The sequence below is a fragment of the Larus michahellis genome, chromosome 5 (genome assembly GCF_964199755.1).
Source record: "Larus michahellis chromosome 5, bLarMic1.1, whole genome shotgun sequence".
Lineage (NCBI taxonomy): Eukaryota > Metazoa > Chordata > Aves > Charadriiformes > Laridae > Larus > Larus michahellis.
The window spans coordinates 75,438,198-75,464,153 of NC_133900.1; the positions used below are offsets into that span (position 1 = coordinate 75,438,198).

General features: G+C 39.1%; 1 protein-coding gene across 1 annotated transcript; it reads right to left on the bottom strand.

Annotated features, from left to right (window-relative positions):
- Positions 1-469: 469 nt before the first annotated feature.
- Positions 470-25,608, bottom strand: CHIC2 (cysteine rich hydrophobic domain 2). The gene is made up of 6 exons (XM_074588079.1): positions 25,289-25,608; positions 16,451-16,505; positions 16,151-16,306; positions 4,004-4,060; positions 3,778-3,837; positions 470-872 (listed from the first exon to the last, which is right to left on the bottom strand). The coding sequence occupies exons 1-6, from the start codon at positions 25,405-25,407 to the stop codon at positions 822-824; spliced, it is 498 nt and encodes a 165-aa protein (XP_074444180.1). The 5' UTR covers positions 25,408-25,608; the 3' UTR covers positions 470-821.
- Between the last annotated feature and the right edge of the window lie 348 nt (positions 25,609-25,956).

Genomic DNA, 25,956 nt, shown 5'->3' on the forward strand with positions numbered 1-25,956 from the left:
GGAATAAAGCTGATAGATGGCATTAGCTTGAATTAAAACAGCTACATTATAAACTGCAATACTAATATATTTTTGTGATCTTGAGTTCTACTAACCAGATGCATGCAATTCTCTCAGCAATTCTTCTACTCTGAGTAAAATAATACTACTTTGCTGCCTTTATTATTTTTTTAATCCTTAAATAAGAACTTTTTCAGAACCAGCTGACAGGACTTCTTCAAAAAGCACAGAGACTTCTGCTAACGCAATGACATTTGGTTTCCAAAAAGAACTTTATCTCCTTCTTTTGTTGGAAGAGGCTAGCCAATATCCCAAAAAGAAATAAAAATATTTACAATTGACTAGTCACTGACAAAAGTTTAGGAAGATCTCAGAAGGTACTTCAGCATGTAAATGAATGATTAAAAGGACTTGCACAACGTACAGTCAATCAGTTGTGTCATTTTGGGATAAAAAAATACCTGCTCACTTATATACCATTTTCAGCTGTGTATTTATAGTAATATATATATGTACACACACGCGCGCACACATATAAAAGACTCTTTGAAAATCAAGATACATTAATAAACAGAAGTAGTAAAAGTAATAATAACTTAAGTAGTAGTTAACAGTTGCGTGAAATGACTTTGCAGACTCTGACCAAATGCACTTAGAACATGCTCTTATTTTTAGAAAACAAAAGGAAAAAAAAACAAAAAAGAATGAAAACACCACAAGATTCCGTAGAACCAACATTATGTCACCACCAGGAGAGCACCAAGCAAGGCACCATTGGAAAGACAACATACTTGAATAAGTCTCTATAAATAAATCAAATGCTAATCTGGTCGAAAAATCGGTGTCTTTGGTAAAAATTCTATAAGGATGACCTGTATAAAAAGAAAATAAATATATATTAAATGGAAGATGGCAGCAATTCTATTGTCTAACACAATAATTCACATGCTATTCCCCCCCACCTTTTTTTTTTTCCTTTTTTTAAGTACATCAAGTTGTGATGATGCTCAAAGATCACAGTGCTTTTCTTAGGTAGGAGATCATCAAAAAAGTCACGCTCAATATAATTGTTTTAGGCTAGAAAACCAAAACTCATAAAGAATCAAATTAAATCAGAAAAGTTTGCCTACCAATACCTAACACATCTAAACAAAATGAACTAAGCTACTACATAATTACTCTTGATTATAATTAATTTATTAGGAAAAAAATATGAGATAAACGTATTCACTTAAAAAAAACCCAGCAGGCACAACGTATGCAGAGTTAATTTTCAATCCCACATGCGACTCCCTTTACTTCAAAATTGTTTCCACTTAATACAGGATTCTAAATCATGTTTATACTTCAAAACTTGTATAGAAAGGTGTATCAACCTTTGCAAAGTTCCCATATCTAACAAATCTGCAAGTTAACAAGAAACTCGACTAATGCTTTTGCATGATTATTCTTATGGTCCCAATTCAAATTTAATGGATGTGTTTCTGAGCTACGGACACAGGGTAGGGAACACTCCAGATCACAATCCAAGTATTTGTCCTACTTTAAATTGAAAGTTTAAAGAGAATGTTCACTCGTGCATTTTCTTTCTTCAGAGAGACAGTCATAACACAGAGGCATGGCTGCACTCATAAACAAATAAATGCTAAGGATTTTACTTGTAAAGGGAGCTTGCCTTTCTAAGTAGTTAAAAAGTAATTTCTAAAGGTTTTTGATTGTAAAGGAGAACACACCTTGGCTGCTTAGAGAGTAAACACTTCTATCTCTGATAGCATACTGAGCATCAGAAAAGAAGTCAGGCTCTAATTTTATTTCTAAGGCAAACACTTTTGAAATAATGAATACCAAAATCAGGTGCATAATTTTATGTTTAGAGATATGCAGAAGGGACTGATTTTCAGAAGCGATGCAAACTGCTCAAAATCCATCGATCACCCACATGAGTCAACCACTGGATGCTTCAGAAATACCAGGGCTTCTGATATCCAGGCAAGGTTTCAAAAAGGGAGCAAAACATAAAGCTGGAACACTATGTTTATGCCAAAAGTGTAAGAATATCTTGTCTTTATTTAATTTACTTAATGATTTAATTTAGCATCTACAACTGGATCTAGAACCTCAAGTTGGCAAAGCACCAAGTTTTGGTTAGGTCCAATTTAAATAACTTTTTTGAAAAAAAATTGAGGATATTTATTGTTTAAAAATAAATCATTAAAATTACATTAAGGGTAGCTTTTAAGAGACTAGCAAATCAATTCACTGAAAATGAGAAAACGGTACAGAGAAGTTTTGTAAAAATTTTCTCATGAAATGTATCCAGAGATAATATATTAAATGTTTCACAAATTGAAAACAAGATCTTCCACCTTTACCCTGTAGAACTACATAGCCGTGCTTACACGTTATTAATGTAAACAGGTCAAATGATTTTAAATTTTATTTAACAGAATGAATGTTCATCTGTAAATGTTGCAGGGCCTTAGTATTTACAAAACTAGCATTGTGTGTGTGTTTATCAATTGAATCTGCAAAACATTGGACCTGACAATGCTTTCCTGTAGAAAAACAAAATTTTCACTGAAATAAAACCCCCTTTATTTAGGCAAAGCTCAATTCTGCTTTCTGAAATTTGTTTTATTCCATTTTCAGTCACATCTCGTACACCTAAACCAAAAAATTTTGAAGAATAGATGTTACAAAAAGTCTGCTTATTCAGTGAACTGAATAGAGCCATTCTGTAAAAAATGTATTTCAAAGATCTTACGTTTCAGACTAGAAATAAGATCTAATGTAGAAACAGGAAAAAGGGTAAGACTAAAAGAAAGAGTCTTTTAACATAATTTCCAACTATTTAATCACTTTTAAAATTTTTATATGCATGATAGCTTTGTTGTTTCAAAGAACAGACTAAGTTCCACATAATGAAAGATCACAGATAAGGTAGAACTAATACAGTAGGTATTTCTCAAAGGCTAATCTTTATTTTTAAAAAGTTAACCCTTCCTACCACCTAATTCTTAGAGCATTAAAAGGAATTATGCAAATTCTAATGTTTCTTATATTTTTAGCTGTTTAATTTCATCCTATTCTATGTGCCTCCAAGACATTTTGAAAATAAAAACAGCACCAAAAAAGAAGGCTGCAAGCTAAACAACCTGAAATCCCACATTGGACATCATTCATTTTAAACCACGTATAACTTCTCACTGTATATTTCCAAGAAGGGCTTACGGAATCTCAGCCAAAGATTGAACTGAGTTAAAACTCCAGAGACTGACTTGAAAATATTTTAGTGACACCACTTAGAGATAAAGATACTTTCAAGACAGTTGAGGTAAGGGGCAGTTAAAATCTAAAAAGGGTAAAGGTTTCTTAAGCTCCAACAGCTTAGTTGAAAGGTCTTCTTCCATACTTTTAGACTTGATTAGCATTATATAAAACAGCCATATCTGACTTGCTGCGTAACCAAAGTTGTGGTTATTCTTTATACAGCATCTAAAATTTCACACTCCATCAGCACATGTTCAAGCTATTTTATCTTGGCAATTAATTTATTATTTTTCAGAACACAGTGAAGCCTTGTTTTCAAGTCATTCATAACTTTATAAATCAGTCCTGCACATGAAACCATGCATCTGTGAACCGTAGAAAATCCTTGCACTCAGGCGATTAAGCTCCTGACACCTTTACTGATTAATAATCATGAAAAGAATAAGATCAGAAGCAAAATAAATGATCATTTAATAGAGAAACTCACAAAACAGCCCTTTAACTTACATATTCCATCATGTTATTCGTTTCACATTTCCTTTTGCTTAGTCTCCAATGCAAGCACAGCTAGACAAGGAGGAAAGAAAAAGAAGAAAAATGAGCTGTATTTTATTGCAGCACACAGACTAGCCCATTTGTCCACCTTTCATATTTTTCGTTCAACAAAAGCATCTGTTTCCATACTGTGCAATTCAAACTCCAACAGTACGAAGCTGCTCCCTGCGGCACTCACCTTGTGGTATAACCTATTGTTTTCCCATTCTAATAACTTCTCAATCGATCTTCGTGTCTGGAAGACAAATGAGAAAGAATTTTACTCTTGACTGGTTTTAGAAAAACTTTGTTTTGCAGCTGCTTTTGTGTGAAAAGGAGAGAGGTACAGGACAGTGACTGAGTACAGGGTGGTCTGTAGTACTATCAAAACTTCTCTGGTATTAAATAGTAACTAGAACAGAAATAACTTTTTATGACACCCAAATAACTATCTTCAACCATTTCGGAACAAAAACTTGTTCATACATGTGCTTTCCAGTTCTTGTAGTAGTTAGAACTTTAAAACCACAGAAGTTTTGAAACGATTTAAGTACAAAAGCAGGAACACTGCTCCCCCAGTACCAGTGGTCTAAATGCTTCTAAGAAGGTTGGCATCTAAACTGACAAACGTTGCAAACTATTTTGCAATGCTGTAGGTCAAGTGCAAATACGCAATACCCTAAACAAGAGAGGAATTTTTGTTAGTTTCATACCCAGATTTTAGAGACTGAAAACCAAACGCAGGAAGTTACAGTAAACAGCACAAATGAATATTACTAAGTCTGTGACTTGTATAAAGAGCAAACCCAGTATTTAGCATTCTAAAGCAGTTTTACTGCCCGTGTTCTCCACACTCGATACTTCAGATAAGAGAATCCTGAAAGCTGTTCTGCACAGCTTTTTAAGATTATGCATGCTAGTATTAAAGGACACTCTGTGCTGTAAAGTTTCACAGCATTTTGAATATAATTATTCAGTTATATTTACATTTGAGAAATACATTCTGACATTTATGGTCATTTGACTGTCAGAATATATACTGCTTAGCTCTAAATGGGATTTGCTACTGACTATGAATAAAAAGAGGATAATTCATGGTGCCAGGTGTTAAGATGAGACCAACAGAGCTGCAGGTGCAAAAGGACGGAGCAATGACAAGGATCAAATACAACTTAGTGCAGCTGCAGCTTCCTTACAAGGCAGAGAGGGGTGCGGGGAAGGGATGAGAAAGCATCTTGCTGTTATTACTACAAAATACAAGTACTGTAAATGAACCTTAGCAAATCAAACCAAATGCTGTCACGAGAACAAGAATGCCTGAGTAAAATAAAAATCCGACAAGAAGTTATTCCTTACCCACCAGATATTAACATCTCGCTTTTCAAACACCAGTTTCTCCCTACTTTAATACCGAAGCAGTTGTGGGGAAACACATCTAAGCATGTACCGCGGTCACATGATTAAAATTAGATCATTGCTATCTATGAGTAATCATTACACTGAATTTTTATCATGTTTTATTTTAAAAAGCACAAGTCAAAGAATTATCCGAAGGTGGATGTACCAGTGACTAATTTATCACATCAATTGGGAACTGAGTATTTTCGGGGTTATTGTTATTATTATGTTTTTAAAGACAGTGCCCTTTAACAATAATCAGTAGACCTCACTTGTTTCTTTGTAAAGATAGCCTTTTAGAGTCTGCTCTCCTTTTAAATGAAAATAGGGCAGCAGTTATGGTCACACTTTTGTTAATTTAGTTGCCAGTCAGCTCCAAATCAAAAGAAAATAAGGCTGCAGAGTGTAATTAACATTCAGTTCAGTCGTTTTGTCCCTTGTCTAGCCCCCAAGCTTTGTTAAAATTGCCATCTGAATGCTGAAGGCTGTAGGGAAATCGATTTGATTCTAATCGCACCATGAAAAGAACATGATCTAACTGCTTTCAGCCCTCCGTAAATCTGTACTAGGTCTTTAGCACAATGCAACTTCCAATTTAAAAAGCACTGAATGTCTCGTCAATGACTTTGTGAAGAAAAAAGAACAAGGAGCAGACATAAAAATTCCAATAGTTGTTTAAGCATTAAAGTTCATTTGCATCACAGCAAACCTGAAAAGGGCTGACCTCTCAAACCGCCTCTCAGGTCTATGAAGTTGTAGCCTTGACAAGCTCACATTGACAGAGCTCATTGACTCTGAAAGGCTACTCTATCAATGGTGAAAAATGGCAATAGGTTCTACTCTGAGCAGGCATCTGCCTGCCCACCCGCTGCTAAACCAATGGCAAAACCGATTCAAAACCTGAATCTACCTTGTAATCTTCCTTTTCCAGGACCTTTTAATAATAGATTAAGATCACTATACAATTTAATTTCCTTGTTTGCCCCAAAGAGTGTGAAAAACATCCAAGCTTTTCAAATTCCAATAAAATTACATATATATTACAATACATACACACAAATAAGAAATTGATAGGTAGTTATGCACTATTAATTGGTTTATTTAAATAAGAAGCCAGTTTAAAGTCATTTGACTAGCATGAGATAAAAACACACGCAGCCTCGAGACCACGATTATTTATGTTCCCAGAGCCTTAAACACAATCCTTCCTGTAGTATAAGTTGGGACAGTCATAGCTCCCAACTCACGCCATGTTATTAATACAGAAATGTTAATGAAAGTAAGACTGTAAAATATTTCTGCAAATCTCAGAGCTTGGAATAAGAAGAAATGAATTAAACGGCATCACACAATTCACTATAGTAAGTTTTCTTCCTACTTGACAGGTGAAAAAAAGCACTTGCACGTGCAGCTTAATTAATCACTGCTCTTGACATCTCAATGATTTACAGTGAGGAGCAGGTGAGGATATACAAAACCAGAAAGGAACACTTGATTTGAGTGTAGCATTTCCAGCACACTAGGATGACAAGCTTATATATTCTATCAATGGTGTACAGAAAAACCCATACAGCAAATTATTTGTTAGCCACAACAAAAGCACAAATTAAGTGGAAGAGAGACTTGCTTATTAGGAAGATTTAATACTATCCAGCTTTTAAAATTTTTTTTTCTTAAAAAACCCAATCCCAGTATCTGAGCAAAGCTAAAACTGCAATTCAAGTACGCTTTTTAGCATACCAATGAGAAGAAAGTATGCTTTGTAACATACACCGTGAAAAAAGCAGCCTTTAATGTTATCCACAGAATTTTGTGAAATAGACTTCTTCAATCAACTATCTAGATCCAATGTTTAATGAAACATTTCTCTAAAATAACTGTCTTTAAAGATATTCCTGTTTTGACAGCGTCTTTTGAAAAATCAGGCTACCAAAAAAGCCCAGCTCTACAATTTCACCAATGCTTATTGCTCCCAATTAAGTAAAATAAAGTTTTGCCCTTAAACATGGAAGACAAAAAAAAATAGGAAGACCAAGTATGAACTTTTCATGCAGAAACAAGGCAGTATTGACTACAAATAGTGTGTTACTACCTGAATTACTAACTGCAAGACCTTTCTGTTATGTCTTTGCAGCATCTAGTGAAGTTAGCTTCCAATTCCAGACCTGGGCTGGGAAGCTGTGCAGCCACAGGGCTCCCTCTTGCAGTGCATGACCTGGAACACGCAGGGTACACTAAACCCTACCAGTGAATGGGCCAAAGCCCCCTCAACTCCCGCTGTAATCGGTGAATGACTGCTACAATATTAAACAAAAGGATCTTACATGACTCCCAAAACGGTGCTAATTTGAGTACCTCCCTTTGTCTTTATTTAAGTGGGGAAACAACACGGACAGTAACAACAGGATCCTCCACTATCAATTTTATTCATAGTTCTCTGGGAACAACGGAAGAATCTCCCACTATATGCATTTGATCTTTGACTTCTCATCTGAAAACTCCAAAACGTATGTAAATTTAGTGCAACATTAGTCCAATAAATAGTATGTGGGGATTTTCAAATTACTTCATATAAAACTTTATCACAATCAAGTATTAATAACTTTGAATATTGCCCTGAAAAAATACACTTTATGCTCAAAATTCAAAATATAAGGAGACCAATTTAAGCAGATTTTTGTTGATTCTCATGTGGCCAGAATTTGTATTATATGCCATGGAAGGAAGGCAGAGGATCCCATCAAAGGTCTGAACTACACCACCGCACTCAGAGAGAAATGATGGAAGCAGAATTTCTGTTCATCCTCCAAACAAAGATATACCTGACTACTAAATTTATACCCAAGTAATTTAGTTATCAGCACGAACTACGAAATATAAAGTTGGAAGGTAACTGAGTCACAGGACTGCATGCTCACTTTCAATGTGCCAGAACATCCCCCAAGCCAATTCTGAAGCCCATATTGGTGGTGCAAAAATGCCAAAGCTGTACTCAGAACACGAATAACCATATTACAGGTCTCTCTATCTGTGCTGAGAAGTCCCCACCTTGAACACTGCACCACAAATAAACCTTTAGAAACTGTAGGTTGGTAAGATTCCAGTCTTACTGAGGAATTCTCTATTTGTGAAAGCCAAAGATGATGAAGGTGAAACCTGAGTTGATTTCAGATCCTGACATTCTGGAATACCTGCTTCAGCACGTACAGTAGTTTGAAAGGGGCCTGTTCAACCACGTAGGTGTATCTTGCACCATCTTTCCTGTCAGTACCTAGGATATTTCTCACTAAAGACTACTGTAAGGGTGCTCACCCCAGAAGCCACTGCAGCATCCATGCAAGAAAGTGAGTGAAGCCCATGCTACACAGATTGAAGAATAATCCGAAAATAAATGTAGCATTCTGGTGCTTTTCATACGATCTTGAAATAACTGCCTTGTCCAACAGGATTACTATTGCTGCATCTCGTCTTACCTTACAGATGATTCTGGGCAGAAAGTGAGCCCAGACCAAAGCACAGACCAAAGCTCCTGATCGGGCAAAGAGAAAGGTAATCAGCAGAATTCTGGAGCAGAACTGAGAGCATCAAGTTGACCTCGGGTAACTTCACATTCCAAAAGATAGCCCTGAGGATGTTGTCCCATATCCTCACATGATCCATAAATTGACCTAGTTTGTATGGGTCTCAACCCTGGGTTGATATATCACACAGAGAGATGAATTTAAAGGTTAATGAATCAAATCAGATTGACTACTTTCTGCAAAGGTCTCTTCCACCTCACTGCCTGCTGATAGAAAGAGGAGCGAAACATTATTTGACATTACTGCATGTAACAGTTTTTAATATCTAAGCCAAAGACCATTCCTCAGAGACTCTGGCTACCTTGATTCTCAAATGACTAGGCTGTTTAAGAAAGCACTAAAGCCATGAAAGCTGTGGAGAATGGAGAAGGTATACAGAAATATACACCCCATGTACCCTACCCAACAGTACAACGGAGAACATTTTGTAGTGGTATCACCAACATATTAACTGACAGAAACATGTGGCAGAGAAAAATTATCAAGGAAAGTTCCTAAAAGTTGACTCTTTTGTAATCAACTTTTTCTATAAATTCCCTCTCAAATATAGACAATCCAAAAGACTCAAGATGTTAAAGCCACTGGATATTTTACCTGTCCTCTAACAGCTAAGTCACCAAAAAAGTGTAACTAGCTACTTTCCATAATGAGATGACCGCGACTAGAACCAACCATTGTGGAAACTTCATACTATGGAGAAGCCTCGTAAAAGAAATGGTCTTGACCTTGGTAAAATTAACACACTTCCCTTGAGAAGGCCTAATGGAGATGTGGAAAACCACATTTCACAGGCAGACAGATGTTGAACAGATCCACGAAGCATCAGGAGTATAACTAATGTTGTTACTTGAATTTGTAAGTGAAGATTTTTTAATTCTTTTATTCTACGATTAAATTCCAGCTCCGATTTTCTGTCATTATAAGGAAACAAAAACCATGAAGCTCTGTTTCCTCCAAACAAATTATTCAAATCTGACCATGACAATCTAAAGCATCCACCTCCTGCTGAAAGACATTCTCACAGAAAGGGCCACAGAAAACGAACACGTAAAATGGAATTGACCGTAACAAGGATGAAAATAGGATTGAAACTCCACCAAATAACTCATGTGGTGTCATCCACTGTGGGAAATTACAAACTGAACATGGATGAAAATTCCACCTACATCTTCTCTTTTAAGGTTATAGAGATGCTAATTTGGGTCTCTGTGCTTTATTTCCAAAATATCTAGTAGTATGCTATGGAACATAGTGCAAGGCCAGTGCAGGTGGAGAAAGTAAAGAATCTCAGGTTCCATCTCTATTAGGAAATGAAACTGTGCCCAGAAACATTCCCATTCACTTGAAGCCAGCTGGCAGGGAATAGCTTACATCTATATCAGTCAGTTTTCATAACCTCCGAACCACTTGTAGTGCCTGGAGCATTCTGATAATGCCTAGGAATTGTTACAGGACACAGACCCCGAGCCTGCCAGGGACCTCTCTAAGAGTGCAAATTACAAAGCACCGATTCCTAGGAACACTCCCAGGTTTAATTTATTAGTATGTAAAAGCCTTTGACTCCTGCAGTTAAGAGTGTCTAAGGGCAGGGGCCAAGAATGGAAGAGCAGCTACACGGCCAAGAGACTGAAAGGCAGCACGACTTAACACAGTAACTCTAGAAGGCCCTGTAAAAAAATTCTTCAACAGTGTGCATGCTGAAGAGAACAATCCCTCTGAAAGGGATAGCCTCTACAGTGCCTTTTCACCTAGGACTGAACCAGAAAACAACAGAATCCCAAGCAGGTTGATCCTGTCACTAGTTAACCAATTTAGAAAAAAATAAATCTGGCCACTCAAAGAATGTATTTTCCATCACCATCTTCATTGCTGTTCTAAATTCAGCAATTTATCCCAAAATTCAGCAAAAATAATTTTTACAGGGAACAAAATAAAAAGTAACCAGTCACTTTCCATTTTACATGTATGTTTGGTACAGTAGAAGATTTACCAACTCCTTCCACTCTTTTGTAGAAGAGCTGCCCCTCTCATCCTCCCAACTGTTTTGTCAGCAGTCATGTTTCTTGAACTACTTTTTTTTTTTGTTAAATAACAAGTTACTTTACTTACATATAGTACTTGAGTTACTGAGAGTGCTTCACTTACACAGAAAATAATGTTTTACCCTGGTTTGTTTAATGAAGTGAAAAAGTGAATACGTCCCAGAGCAAGACAACTTTGAGAAAAAGCAAGACGAGAGGCACAGAAGTGTCACTACCTCACACTTGCCAGCAGCCCATTCTAGTTTGATGTTTGTTTTACAGTAACACAGACTAGCAAGTTATTGTTCAGTAAAGTCCTTTCTACTTATTTTGTCATATGAATTTCAGATAATTTTGCATTCTAACTCTGTCCTCAACTGTGTTTGCATATGCTCCCTATTTGGCATCATCTACAAGTTGCTAAAGACTGAATCCTAAAAATGATGCTTCCTAACCCAATTTCCAAATCTGACACCCAGCTAGACTATTTTTAGCATGGTCTTTCAGAACAGCTCTATGCAAATTTCAACTAGCTCACATTTGTTTCTTCAGAAACATGTCAAATGGGACATGAAAAGCAATACAGAAAGCAACATTAAAACCAAACCACTGCATCATCTATGGCTCCACCTACATACCTTACCCATCACAATGTAAAAGGTGCTGTAATACAGAAATGTTAGTCCTACATGTATTATTTTGATTAATATTATAATGCTCAGAGATACCATTCTCATTACAAATGCAATTAAATTTTAGATAGCATTTTAGAATATTCACTATAGAAACAAACGACATATGCTGCATTTAAGATTAATATAAAACCTATTATTAAGAATACATGAAATTACAAATTTCACTTAAGATTACATATTTTTGAAATACTAAAGGATTTGCATTTGACCTATAAAGAAATGAACAAATATTCTGTGATTTACTTATATACATAAAATATTCTTCATGCCCATCTTATTGCCCTGTCCATCCCAAGTAGGTTTACAAATCGGAAGACGTGGCAGAACTATCTCCTCCCATGCCTCGTTATGCACCAACTTACTACTCTACACAACTCACTACCCTTTAGGAAAGCACATGAAAACCCAATAAACCTTTACAGGGTGCTCTGAAAGAAATAAACTCTGATTTCAGAGATAAAAAAAATAATAATAATAACCTCAGAGCTATACACATCATGATTTCACATTTATAGTGGCCTACAAGCTTTGCCACTCTAAGTTCAGTATGGGGAGAACTTAGTGACTCTTCTGATCAAAATTATAGTGAACAATTTTTAAAGAAAAGTATACCAGGTCTGAATCTTCTGATTCTTTTAAAGTTTTCATTTCATAGCCCAAACTAAAAGAAGAGATGATTTGAAACATGTCTGAATATATTTGAAGACAACGGTCAAGAATACATATTTGGTACGTACAAGTTCTACTTTAAAAAAGTTTTCCTAAGCTGACTAGAGCTAATATAGAGATCCTGTGTTCTGGTTAGGATAAGCATAATAAGTACATCACAATTTTAAAGATTCTTCCAAATTGAATTACAGTGTAAATTGTCACAACAGAGACTTCAAAAAACAAGGCACCTTCAGTCTTCCCGTCGAGGAACCGCTTGGAAAAGCATTATGTTATTCGAGTACCTCCAGTGCCAAGTAGCAGATAGGCAGAGGAGAAAAATACATATTTCCTTCAGTTTTGAAAATAAGTAATATACTCATAGCTTCAATAAACTGAGCTAGTGTATTTTAACATCAGTATCATCCACTGACAAGCAAGACTACTGCATTTAAGAAAATTCATTCCAGCTTCTCTACCACATATTTAATTTAATCAATACTTTGGAAGTTGTAATTAGCTTATGTTTATACAGCACTCTGAAGATGTAAACTGCTACGTAAGTGACAACTAATGACAAGGCTTAAGCAGCATTCATCAGCTTTGCGTGAATTCACAAACAAACAAGTAGCTCTTGAAAGTATTAAGTACAGATCATTCTTAAATATCACATTCTATTCATTTTAAGAGATTGCCCATGAACCTTCTGAAACGTGCAATTTACACATACAATACCAGCTTTTAAGAAATCCAGCGGTACTGCAATTCTATCATAGCTTTCACTGTTACCGCTTCTGTTGAAATTATTTATCCTATTTACACATCGGGAACTACAGCATTTAGTTAATACTGAAAATGAGTGTCAATTCATTTGAAAAAGTGGCTTCAAATGGGCACCTCAGCCTCTAGTGCTTTTTGAATTATAATTCACTGTGTCATTCTTTTTATTTAAAGAACAATAACTTAAAGACTTAATGTTCATTTGAACAATCTGGAACTTGTCCCAGAAAAGGATGGTACAATCTATGAGTAAAACTGCTGAAGATCACTGATGATCTAGATTTGCAAACGAGGGACTGTATTTCCTGTAATCTTCTTGCAGCTTTTATTCATTAAAATCGAATCAAGACCACATAAAAGGAGAGAGGCAATAAGATACTGAATCAAATTAAACATTTATTCTACTGGTGAAGAGTAGCAGGCTTTTTCTCAAATATCTCAATGCAAAAGAAGAAAGGAAACAATACTGTACAAAGACTTCCAAAACTAGCACTGAACAAAGCACTGAAAAGAAAAATACAGTGAAGGGAAAGCTTTCATTGCATGGAAATGCATTAAAGTGATATAATTAACAATTAAGCTTACAAATGTCTGTGACTTAATAAATTCCCAGTTCGAAGCACCTACAGATTTAAGGAGACAAACCCCCAACTTATATTTCACTGCACAAAAATAAGCATATATTCCCATTGTACACAAACAATAATTGTCTGTTAATTTCAAAAATCATATTTACCTTTGTGATAACATTCCATTAGAATTTAAAAAGTCGATGAAAAGCGGGAAAAATACAGAGTACAGAGAAAGATTAAGAGAATTATTGTAACTTCACAAACTCTGAAGCCGCAGCTTTCATTTTGTCTACAGAAACCTTAAAAAAGGTTTCTCTGAAAAAGAGCTGCAAAGTCTACCAGCAATTTAAGAGCATGGTAGATTGATTCAGACTCATTAAAAGTGGTATTTCTTAATTGGTCATTCTGAGAAAAGCTACTCTTCTGTATTAAAAGTAAGTGATTGTATAGTTGAAACAGTTGTTTCATTTAATGAAATCCTTAATTTGAAAAACACTCCCACTTGTTAGCTCACTGTATACACAATTCAGCAAAACAAATTTGTTAATCTTCTGTTTTAGTATAAAAGAGCTAAGATGAAGGCTAATATAATTTTATTGTGCGATTCAATCACGTTCTACACAAATTTCAGTTCAGAGCACTCCCATTCTGCTTTTGGAAATCAAGCTCTCTAATTACATGGCCTTGGGAGTCTTTTGCGATCACTGCAGCGAAGGATGTAACACAGGCAAGCTCCCAGTAACTGTCCTTTCCCTAAGAATCACTTAGGACAGGGATAAATTAGCAAAGCTCTCTGGGCAACAATTCTCAGACAAGTGCAGGTACTGTAAAATAAGTAAGCTTTTATTTATTGTCCACTTGTTATAATTGTTTTACATATGAGTGTCAGTGGGAAAGAATCCGTTGTATCTAAAAGACGAAGGGAAGAAACAGGCACATGTCACCTGAATCCCTGTTTCTCAGGAAGTGAATCCTGGCTGTTGTGACTCTACCTACAGCTGGAGTCTGGCCAGTGAAAGGAGATCTGAAGAAGTCAAAGCACAGAAGATCATTTGATCAACACAACCCTCTTCCAAGACACAGCAAAGTCAGAGACAAGCAGTAAAAGAGTTCAAATATAAGTTATTACTTCACACTGAATAGATTATTCTGCCTTGTATCAGCAAAACTGTGACACTAGCTGCATCAGCCCCTACCATGTTACATCCTGCTATCATTTCCTGCTACAACAGCACACTACGTGAGAAAAACAGGTCAAACTAAAGAGCACCAGAAGCTTTCTCCTTTAGAAGTTAAACATGGACATTAGCAATGCAAGCTTTCCTTGTGTTTGTAACGAACAGAGCTAGGCCTAGAACGGTAAAGGTAGTCTTCTCTGCAAGCTAGTTAAGTAACCAACTTATCTGCTGAAGCAATCAGCAAATTATAATTTCTTGTAGCAGACTTTCAGGATATGGATCATGCTACAGGACGCTTACTAGTTTGTGACAGCTTAAAGACAGAAAACCTAGGGTTTGATATAGTTCACACTGACACCAACGTTTTATTTGTTTTTCTCCATGGACCCCAACGTTACCAGGAGGCTTTTCTACCTTATTTTGTATACAATTAAAACTAGCCTTAAATAATGTCTCAAAGGGACCAAGCATTAAGATCTTAACACAGGAAGTTAGACGATACAAAAACGCATACAGGTTTTGTTATGATCAGTGTTCATCCTATAAATATTTTTTTTAGAATGCCTTTATTTACTGAACCTGTAAAATGAGGACTCTGATAAAGGAAATCATGATTACGTTCAGTGTACTGAATCGTACACAATTTGTAGCATCAAGAGGTATTACACGAGAGAGAATACACGCAAGCCTAGCCATGAAACAGAAAGATGAACGCTACTAATAGTGAGGAGAGGATGGAGAGGCACAGAGAATTCTTGCAAAGTCGTGAAACAGGACTCGCCAAAGATAATTTTTACACACGTGAAAACAGAAGAGATGGGAGGGTAGCCTAATTAAGTGCACTGAGGGAAGGGAAGTGAAAAATAGGCATGTGCAATGAGCTGCTGTTATGAACGACACTAACTGCAAAGTTTACACAGGCAAAATGCTACTTTTTAGTTCTTAATGTAAAAAAACCCCAACTTACTCATCTACAGCTTGGAAGGAAAATACAAAAAGAAAAATCAATTATTACCTTTTAAAAAACTGCCTTTTTAAACAAAAACATACAGCTTTTCGGGCTACAGTGTAACCAGAAGTTCCTCAAAATAAACTGCCACTCAATCAGTGCCAAATTCTTATAATCTCAGTGTATCACAAGGAAGATGCAGCCATTAAAAAAGTATGTTGAAAGTCACTCCAATAATAAATAATAATGAGTAGTAATAATAATAATAAAATGCTGTACAGTACATGGTTCTAGCAAAGACATACAGCTATACTACCACTCAGTGAGTTATAAAGTCAAAGTTCTGACTGGTGTCTGTTGTGACTTTAACTAGTACGACAGACAACAGATATCAAAATGCATGAACTCAGACTGATTGAAGTAAGTTCTGGCCACGGTTTTTAAGGGGGGGGGAGGGGGGCAGGGAAGAGAACAAACCCAGTACAACTCTAACTATCAAAACTTACATGAAGACTTCAACTTACTCTTTTACTGAGGCAGATAACTGGCCACATACTACAACCTAAAGTGCAGCAGCAGCAAAGGCATCCACATAGTAGCCATCGTACATTAACTGGAAGGTTCTTCTTAAGACAACTGTTAACTCTACTGATGCTGGCTTTAAATTCTTCGGGTGCAACCTACAAGGGGGAAAAAAAAAAACCAAAACAAATTAGTACCACAGCAATGTGATTTATTACTCTTACAATGGACTACACCTGGAACTCTTGTTTTTGTAATAACACCTTAACTCTAATTCCAAATTCCTATACACAGATACTCACCTTTCCAGTTAAAGAGGAAGGAAATTCTGCTTCAAATTTGTTGCTTAGTCCAAACCTGCAAAAACAAAATGATACCGAAATTATAAATAATCCAAATCCATGCCACAATTTACAAGCCCCTCATAACACTCTGGTTCATACCAGAAAGGTATTAATTTCAGGAAAAAAACAGTTGCTATTAAAAGTAAAATTATCCAAACTGTACACGGTTTGAAATCTACCCTGCTTATAGGCTCTTCTGAAATTTCTGTTGATACTATTGACTATTCCCCAAAGTCAGCAAAATCTTTATAAGCAATAGTGGCAAGTGTGAAAAGTGAAGGGAATACCTAAGGGGAGAGAGGAAGTAAGTTAATGCCACAGTTTGAATTACCACCACCCCCTTCCTCCACCGTGAAGAAAAACTCATCCAGCGATACTCCACCCAGGCCATGCTAAATAACTGTTCTAAGCATAATCAACACCAGCTTCTTTATTCAGAAAAACGTACACTAGTAAGTTTCAGAACATAAAATACTACCTAAAAAACCCCACAACTTAGGTGCTAACTAATTTGAAAGAAAAATACCAATTGCAAATGTAAAGCTATGACGAAGTTTGAGATGGGCTGCGCTTACTGACAATTCTGGGTTTCAAGACATCTAAAGATTAGAAGAGTTTTGCCTTGTCTATAAAAAAAATTTTTTGTGTCTTACAGTTTGCCATTTGGGTTCAGGAATGGATGAACCTCAAAGAAAATTTGAATATCTTCTGGCATCCTGAAAATACCTGGTCTGAGATATAACTGAGCAATAGTTATTGCTCAGTCTGAGCAATAACTTCTAATAGGGACTATACAGCCTAACAAAAGCCATTAATAATGACTGGCTACTAATTTGCTAAACAGCAGTCAGTGTAAAATTTCACCTGTCATTAATAACCTTACGAATATAAACCAAAGCAGTCTGACTATCAGATACTACAAACAACACAAATCAGAAATTAAACTGCTCAAGACTTGAGTATCAGCAGCAAGATCACACACGGCTCAGTTGTGTGCAGACCTTACCTGAGCCTTGATTGTTGAAGAATTTAAAGACATAACTTGCTTTGACAGCATGTTTATTGAGCAGCTAAGCATTTCTCAGGGTTGGTTTAGTTTTTCTGAGTAATCTGCATGACAATAGAGAACTTTGTCCAAGTAATCAAATGGGCGGTTCACTGCTGTACCAATGGTGAGCCACTGTAGAGCAACTTCAAAAAACCCAGGGGACAAAAGGTGGCAGATGAGCTTCTGTATAGATAAATACAAGGTGCTGAATTTCGGGAAAGCTAAACTATCCTTATGTGATACTCAGCTACAGCTTGGCAGCTACAGCTCACAAGAGAGATCTTTTATCACCACCCATGATTCTCTTAAATATCAGCTCAATGCAAGCAGCAGCCGCCAGAAATAGCAATAAAATGCTGGGCACCACTAGGAAGGTGATTAAGAACAAACACAGAGGGCATCGTTTTCATTCTCCATAGAACCCTCATATATCCTCATACTGAGTACCGGGTGCAGTTCTGCCATCCCCATTTCATGGGGGAATTGCTGGAGTTACCAAGAAAGCACAGAGAAGGAAGACTAATATAATTAAGGGACTACAGCAGCTGCCTTAGGCAACTAACCAGGCTGACACTGACTTGGAAAAGGCAGCTGAGGGGGACAGATGAACAAAGTGCAAAGATTCAGGAAGGCAGTGGATAAGGTGAATGATTAACTGCTAATCACCAGAGCCCACAACAGAGAGCACTCACTGAAACTAGTAGGAGATTGGTTTAAAACAGATAAAAGAAAGTGCTTCTTTAAGCTGCAAGTAACGAACTTCTGGGTTTGTTTCCACTTGAGGTTAGTGACGCAGACTGCGTCAACAGATTTGAAGAAACATTGCACCCATTTTTAAAAGGCATGGAAAGGAGGGCCCTGGGAACTACCGACCTGTCAGTCTCATCTGTGTGCCTGGGAAGATCACACGATAGATCCTCCTAGAAGTTATGCTAAGGCACATGGAGGACAGGGAGGTGATTAGAGACAGCCAGCATAGCTTCACCGAGGGCAAGTCCTGCCTGACCAACCTCACGGCCTTCTATGATGTTATGATTACATCAGGGGACAAGGGAAGAGCGACTGATGTCATTTATCTGGACCTCTGTAAGGTCTTTGACACGGTCCCCCAAAACATCCTTCTCTCTAAATTAGAGAGAGAAGGATTTGATGGGTAGACTGTCCAGTGGATGAGGAATTGGTACGATGGTCGCATCCAGAGGGTAACAGTCAATGGCTCTATGTCCAGATGGAGATAGGTGACAAGTGATGTCCCTCAGGGGTCCATATTGGGACCAGTTCTGTTCAGTATCTTCATCAATGACACAGACAGTGGAATCAAGTACACTCAGCAAATTTGCAGACAACACCAAGCTAAGTGGTGTAGTTGACACACCTGAGGGACAGGATGCCATCCAGAGGGTCCTGGAAAGCTTGAGAAGTGGGCCCATGTGAAAATCATGAGGTTCAACAAGGCCAGGTGCAGGGTCCTGCAGCTGGGTCGGGGCAACCCCCAGTATCAACACAGGCTGGGGGATTGAGAGCAGCCCTGCCAAGAAGAACTTGAGGGTACTGGTGGATAAAAAGCTGAACATGAGCCAGTAATGTGCACTCGCAGCCCAGAATGCCAACCATATCCTGGGCTGCATCAAAAGCAGGGTGGCCAGCAGGTTGAGGGAGGTGATTCTGTTCCTCTGCTCTGGTGAGGTCCCACCTGCAGTACTGCCTCCAGCTCTGGAGCTCTCAGCACGGGAAGGACATGGACCTGTTGGAGTGGGTCCAGAGGAGGCCACGCAGATTCTCAGAGGGCTGGAACACCTCTGCTGTGAGGACAGGCTGAGAGAGTTGGGGTTGTTCAGCCTGGAGAAGAGAAGGCTTTGGGGAGACCTTATAGTGGCCTTTCAGTACCTAAAGGGGGCTTATAAGAAAGACAGAAACAAACTTTTTTGCAGGGTCTGTAGCGATAGGAAAAGGGGTAACAGTTTTAAACTAAAAGAGGGTAGACTTAGATTAGATATAAGGAAGTAATTTTTTACAATGGGGATGGTGAAATACTACAACAGGTTGCCCAGAGAGGTGGCAGATGTCTCATCCCTGGTAACATTCAAGGTCAGGTTGGACGGGGCTCTGAGCAACCTGATGTAGTCAAAGATGTCCCTGCCCTTTACAGGGTAGGTTGGACTATATGACCTTTAGAGGTCCATTCCAACCCAAACTACTCTATGATTTTAAGAGAGATTACACAAGCCCCCTGACAAACACACACTAAAGGAAAGACAATGCTGAAACACACATCACCTCACACAACTGAAGATGCCAGAGAGTACAAGGAGAACGGACATCAGGAACAGCTAGACTTGCATGCAACCCATAAGTAGCACTGCCTGTTGCCACAGTTTGCAACAGCACACCGGGCTAGATAGCTTATGAATTTGATGCTGTAGGTGACTTCTACATATGGTCTTAAGGAAAAGTAAACAAATCACCTCCCTATCATTGACTGCAGACAGTAGAATCATAAAACATAGAATGATTTGTGTTGGAAGGGACTTCAAAGATCAGCTTGTACAAGGCCCCTGTCATGGGCAGGCACATCTAATAGAACAGGTTGCTCACTGCCCTTTCCAACCAGACCACGCTTCTAATAATGGGGCGCCCACAACTTCTCTTGGGCAACCTGTTCCAGTGTCTCACCACCCTCATCATAAAAAATGTCTTCCTTACATCTACTCTAAATCTACCCTCTTTCTGTTTAAAACCATTGCCTCCTGTCCTGTCACTACAGGCATAGGAAAAAGTCATTCTCCGTCTTTCTTATAAGCCTCCTTTATAGGCTGCAATAAGGTCTCCCCATAGACCTTACTCACACATAAGTTACCTGGCGTATTTGAGTACTTGTAATTAGAATAGTAGCTCTGCAACTCCTACAAATCCCTCAAAACTAGTGAAGTAACAAATGAAAATTTTTAACCGGAGAAATATATAGCAATTTTACTGTTCAACACAGAACAAAGAAAACCCATACATATTGGAAACATACTTCTACCATTGAAAAGCCTGTTGAATACTCCATGACAGAAGGACCATCCACCCTTCCTCCAAAATCCTGAGTGAACCAAGTGCTGAAGCAAAAGTTATGTAAAAGTCAGGACGAAGTGCCATGCCCTGTCAGTTAAGCTACTTAAAATTGACAGTAAGCTGAAGTGGGAACCAAAGCCTGAAAAAATCCCATGGATACGTATATATTTCGTAAGCAGCCAAGCCTGGAGGAGGACTCCAAGCTCAAGATACACAGCTGCTATCAGAAGTCTCAAAAATAAAAAGTAACACCACTTTACTATATAATTAATTAATCAAATCAACATCAGAGACAGATGTCTGAGAGAGACATCTCTTCAAAGAATGATCTTCGTGTACTTGATCCTTCAACATCCAGAAGAGCTTTACTATGAATAATGGAATTAAATATAAATTTGAGAAATAAGTGAGTGGCCAACTACAAGGATAATTCAGTCCAAAGCAGCTTTCATTGAAAGAACTAAAATGAAGCTGAACCCCAAACCAAGAGATGAGACAGAATTTCAGCTGCCGCTCTACCCAGAATACTAAGGAAGTCCTTTACTCTGAGGCATGAGCAGGTAAGGCAAAGGCAAAGGCAGAAGGAAGTCTCCCTGCTCTCAGTCAAGTCACAAAAAGATGTAATGCTCAGTCTCACACTGAAGGTTGGCTAGGAAATCAGCAGGACAGAAACAAGGCTTTTTTTTGTGAATGCACAATCCAAAAGTATTCAAGTGTTGACAGCTTCATCAAACAAGAGCAAATATTCACGGAGATCGCAAAAGCCATGCCTGACAAAGACAACTCCACCAACAAAGCTCTAGAGGTATCTGAATTTGCAAACACGCTGAGGCACAGTAAGGCACAGAAACTTCTGACCAATACAGTTACATGCTGGTGAAGTTATAAGCAAATGAGACAGAGTCCCTACTCAAGGCTTGTGGCAATGTTTAATATGTGGTGGGGTAGTGAAACTGAAACATCAAAGCTAACTCAACCAGCTACCACTATCATTCTGAGCTTCCCATAATACAGTTTTGTCAGCATACACAGTTAGTAAAAAAGGATGACTTCATACATTAAAAGCTTTGGTAAATAATTATCTCAGTATTATCACTCTTGAATGCATTCTGCAATTTGGAAATTAAAAATTAGAAACTCCTCAGAACACTACAAGTTCACTCTAAAGACACAACTGCTCTGACAAAAAAGCATCAAAAAGCGCCTTAAAAATTAAACACTGAAGATCAATATTTTGGAGATGCATTTCCTCAGACAGCTGTCCTCGTATCTCATATAGCACTAGATTTCTTTTGTACAATACTCCATCTCCAGTGACACGTACTCTTCTCTGCTTGCTCTATGCCTTTCCAATTCTACATCACATCTTCAACAGATCCATGCTCACCTCACGCACGAGTACTTTCTTTAACCTTCCTAGAACCTGAAAAAGTGTTTCTTGAATGTGACTCTGCTTGAAAGGTTCAGCAGAGTTCCTGCCCTTGCATACAATGAGGAAAGAAACCGTGAGAGGTGGAAACTTCAAAGCATAGAAGTTTACAGTATAGGACACGGCCAACCTGCAACCTTTTCTCAGTTTACAGCTCAGATCTTCCTAAAACATAAAACTGACACACGCGCTATCCTCTTCCTCTTTGTCTCTCTTATAGGGACATTAAACCACTTTTCATTGCTCTCAACTGGACTCTTTAGTTCCACATGTTCCCAACCCTTATAATATAAATATATATTCCACAAATCTTAACACTCTCCATCCATAATTCTTACATAGCCCTGTTTCAACTGATATGTCCTTGAAACAGAGTAAGGTTCAAAAACACATAAGCAGACTTAAGTTAATATTAAAAAAACTGAATTGGGTGAAAATATATTTTGTGAGGGTTTCGCCCCCGCTCCAAACAGTTATCTTAAATCAACATACAATGCACTAAGATGACAAACAGCACAGAAAGAAATTCACTAGCACATCACAACAGCTCTCCATCATTCGGACACTGCAAAAGACTAATAAATCCAGTATTACTAGCTAACACAGTCTGATATATATAAAGCATATATGTCTCAACTGGTCAAGGAACAGGAAAGCCCAGGAAAACAGTCACTGAAAAATACAATCAGACAACCTATCACAAATATTCTCTTCACAATTTCAGACTCATCATGTACCTCTCTTTCCACCCTAACACGATTTTAGAAACAAATATGAAATACCTTGGACTTTCAATTCACCTGTAAGTAAAGTTCTATATTTCCTCAGCTTTCAAGTTTCTTGCCATTAGAAGAGATCACCTTATGTAATCAGAGACCAGGTCAAATATTATTCCTGACTACCAAACTCTGCAGGTGTGAAAACAGTTTAACTCAAGATTTAAAAAAAAAAGTTAAAAAAAAAGAAAAACAAATCAAGGAGTTTTAGAATTGTGCGCAGCATGCTCCAAACAGTTAGTTTAAGAAGACAACTCTTAGCACTAAACAAAAGCCCCACACCCTGGAAAGGCAAGGCCTTTGAATGTTTTATTTGAATAATATTTACCTGCTTTCCTTTAATCACTTTTAACTACACTCCTTAAAAAGGACTCTCAAACACTTAGACTGCCTGTTGGATGAAATCAAGTAATAGTAAATGCCTTTCTGACATTAATCTGTAGTCATGGAAATCACATATTTCAAACTCAACATTATGACTCCTATGTAAGATGAGAGAGAATATGACAATAGGCTATGAAAAGAGAGCTTCTGTTTAAATACACACAGGGCAGAAGCAGTCAGCAACTCTTTAAACTGCAGCGCCAGGGACAGATCAATCCAGTATTTGCTTAACCGCTGATAATTCTTGTCAGACCTTCAAAACGCATACATGCTTTTATACCAGGCAAGAGTAATTAATTATATACATAGGATTTGACCTATTCCTTAAATCCACCAAGTGAATGTTCTGACAGTGATCTAACCTTTAATAATAAGCTTCTCAATTGATGACAAAAAAAGTTACAGGCTGTACAAAGGTAAAAGTGGCTGACACTATTCAGTGAACTGTTCACACCTGGTGAGATAAAGAAAGGAGATGAAGATCAGTTGCTTAATTTTGGAGGTACATGTTCATATTTCACTGTTCATCCAAAACCTAAAGAACAAATATTTTAAGGAAGATCTTAAAGTAATAATGAGCTGGTGACCATTAATGAACAATTAATGAGGTGATCATCCTTTTTCAACCACAACACCCTTACTAGTCACGAACACACTATGCAAGCTTCCTCATGATTCCACTAACGGTCCTTGATCTTGTTCCACACAACCTACCTTCCACTATTGGAGAAGAAACAAGTGTATGCCTCTATTTCAGTTCTTCATATTTTAGCATTTGCCAATATGAAAGCCATCTAATTGTGGTTTTGATTTGCTTACCAGGAACAGGCTAAGGCTACCAGTTCATTTTCAGAGAAGTCATTGGATGGCAACTTTTGTTCACAATAAACAGTCAGCTACATGCTTCTGATCCTTCACGGGGCCTCCTCAGCCTCCTGCCCATCCACGTCCTTCCAAACCTCCAACCCTCCCTCAGTCTATCGTGTCTTACTTCCTGTTTTTAACCAGACAGCAAACTGCACTGCCGGGTTCTTGATATTACTTAATGTCAACCAAATATTAAAACAGTAGTGTACCTAACTGCCACAAAGCTACTCTAAATTGAGCCCCAGATTTCTGGACAGGCCAGTATGTGAAAATTTAGTAGAGTTCATGGGACTAACAGAATGGTTGGGGTTGGAAGGGACCTTTGGAGATCATCTCGTCCAAACCCCCCTGACAAAGCAAGGGGAGCAATAGACCACAATAGAGTCAGAGCAATAGATCACAATACCCTCAACCTTTATGCTTCTATTGCAAGCCTAGTCCTGCTGAACAGTGAATACTTAAAAAAAAAAAGTTTGCACTGCTGCGTTTTGTCTCCAGGTTGATATTTCAGCCTCTGAAACTGTACATCATAACTGACAACCACTACACTTCGGCAGAGTGAGCTTGACAGAACTGACTGAAGGAAAGATATCCTCATCTGTTACGTTATTGAGAAATACTACACTAAATCACAGTCGCTCGCTGCTAATTCAGAGACACCAAACATTCACAAAACAAAACTCACAGTCACTCCCATGCTAAATGCAGCGAAACAGCACGTATCAACCACAACTTAACATGATTTTACATGTACTTATCTGACTCACAGATGCCTTTTCTTTCTTAAAAGTCCTCAGCGCTACATTAGCGACCACACATTAAATGGAAGCGGGCACCATAAACAACCCCCAGCAACAGCCCGGCCGGTCAGGTGCTGGCACGTACTGTTATACACAGACACCTTACATCCTGACAGCTCATCCCTTTGGACAAATACTTCACATTCCTCTGCCAGTCACAGCCCAACTCAGCCTTGTTTCCTCAGCGCCTCCTTAGAGCTTCGCACCCGCTGGCGGCTCCCAGCTTCCCGGGGCGGGGGGGGGCCCCAGCAGAGCCCTGTCGCCGGGGGAAGGTGGGGGCTCAGCACCGGCCCGCTGCTCCCCTCGCCCACCCCAGGCTGCGACCGCTGCCTGGACCGTCCCCGGCCGCAGCCGCCCCCGGCCCGCAGCCGCCCGGGCCTCCTCCTCCTCCTCCACCGCCCGCCCCGGCCGCGCAGGCCCCGCCGCGGCCCTTACACGGTGACATGGCCGGAGCCGCGCACCACCACCGGGTCGGGGGAATACTTGAGGAGCTGCTCCTCCAGCGCCCGCTCCTCGTCCTCCTCCTCCTCGTAGATCTCGTCAAAGTCCGCCATGGCCGGGCCCGGGCCGCCGCCGAGAGAAAGAGGAGCCGGGGCGACGCGACGAGGCGGTGGGGGGGCGGGCGGGCCAGCCGGCCGGCCGCGGGAAGCCGGCGGGGACGCCCCGGTGCCGGGTCGGGTGGCGGAGCGGCGGCGGCGGTGGCCGAAGCGGCGGCGGCGGCTCCGGGCGAGGAAGCGCCCGTCACCCTCCGCGGAGGGAGGGAGGGGGTGAGGGGCGGGGCAGGAACAACAACAACAACATCCGGCCGCCGACCACGCCCCGCCCACTCGCCACGCCCACCCGCCGCGCGCGGAGGGGAGGGGAGGGGCGGGGCGGGGCAGGGCGCGCGGGGCAGCCTCAGCGTGAGGCGACGGGGGTCAGCAGCGCCCGCCTCGGGGCCCTGGGTCGCCGTCGGCTTTGTTGGTGACTTGAGAGGGGTTTTTTTGATGTTTCTTCGAGCCGGGTGTGTGCTTTCTGGTCTTTTTAGCCCCTTTTTGACCATCTGTGAAAAAACCCAGGGGTTGGGAGGCCTGCCTTAGCTGAGGGGATTGTGAGGGAAGCAG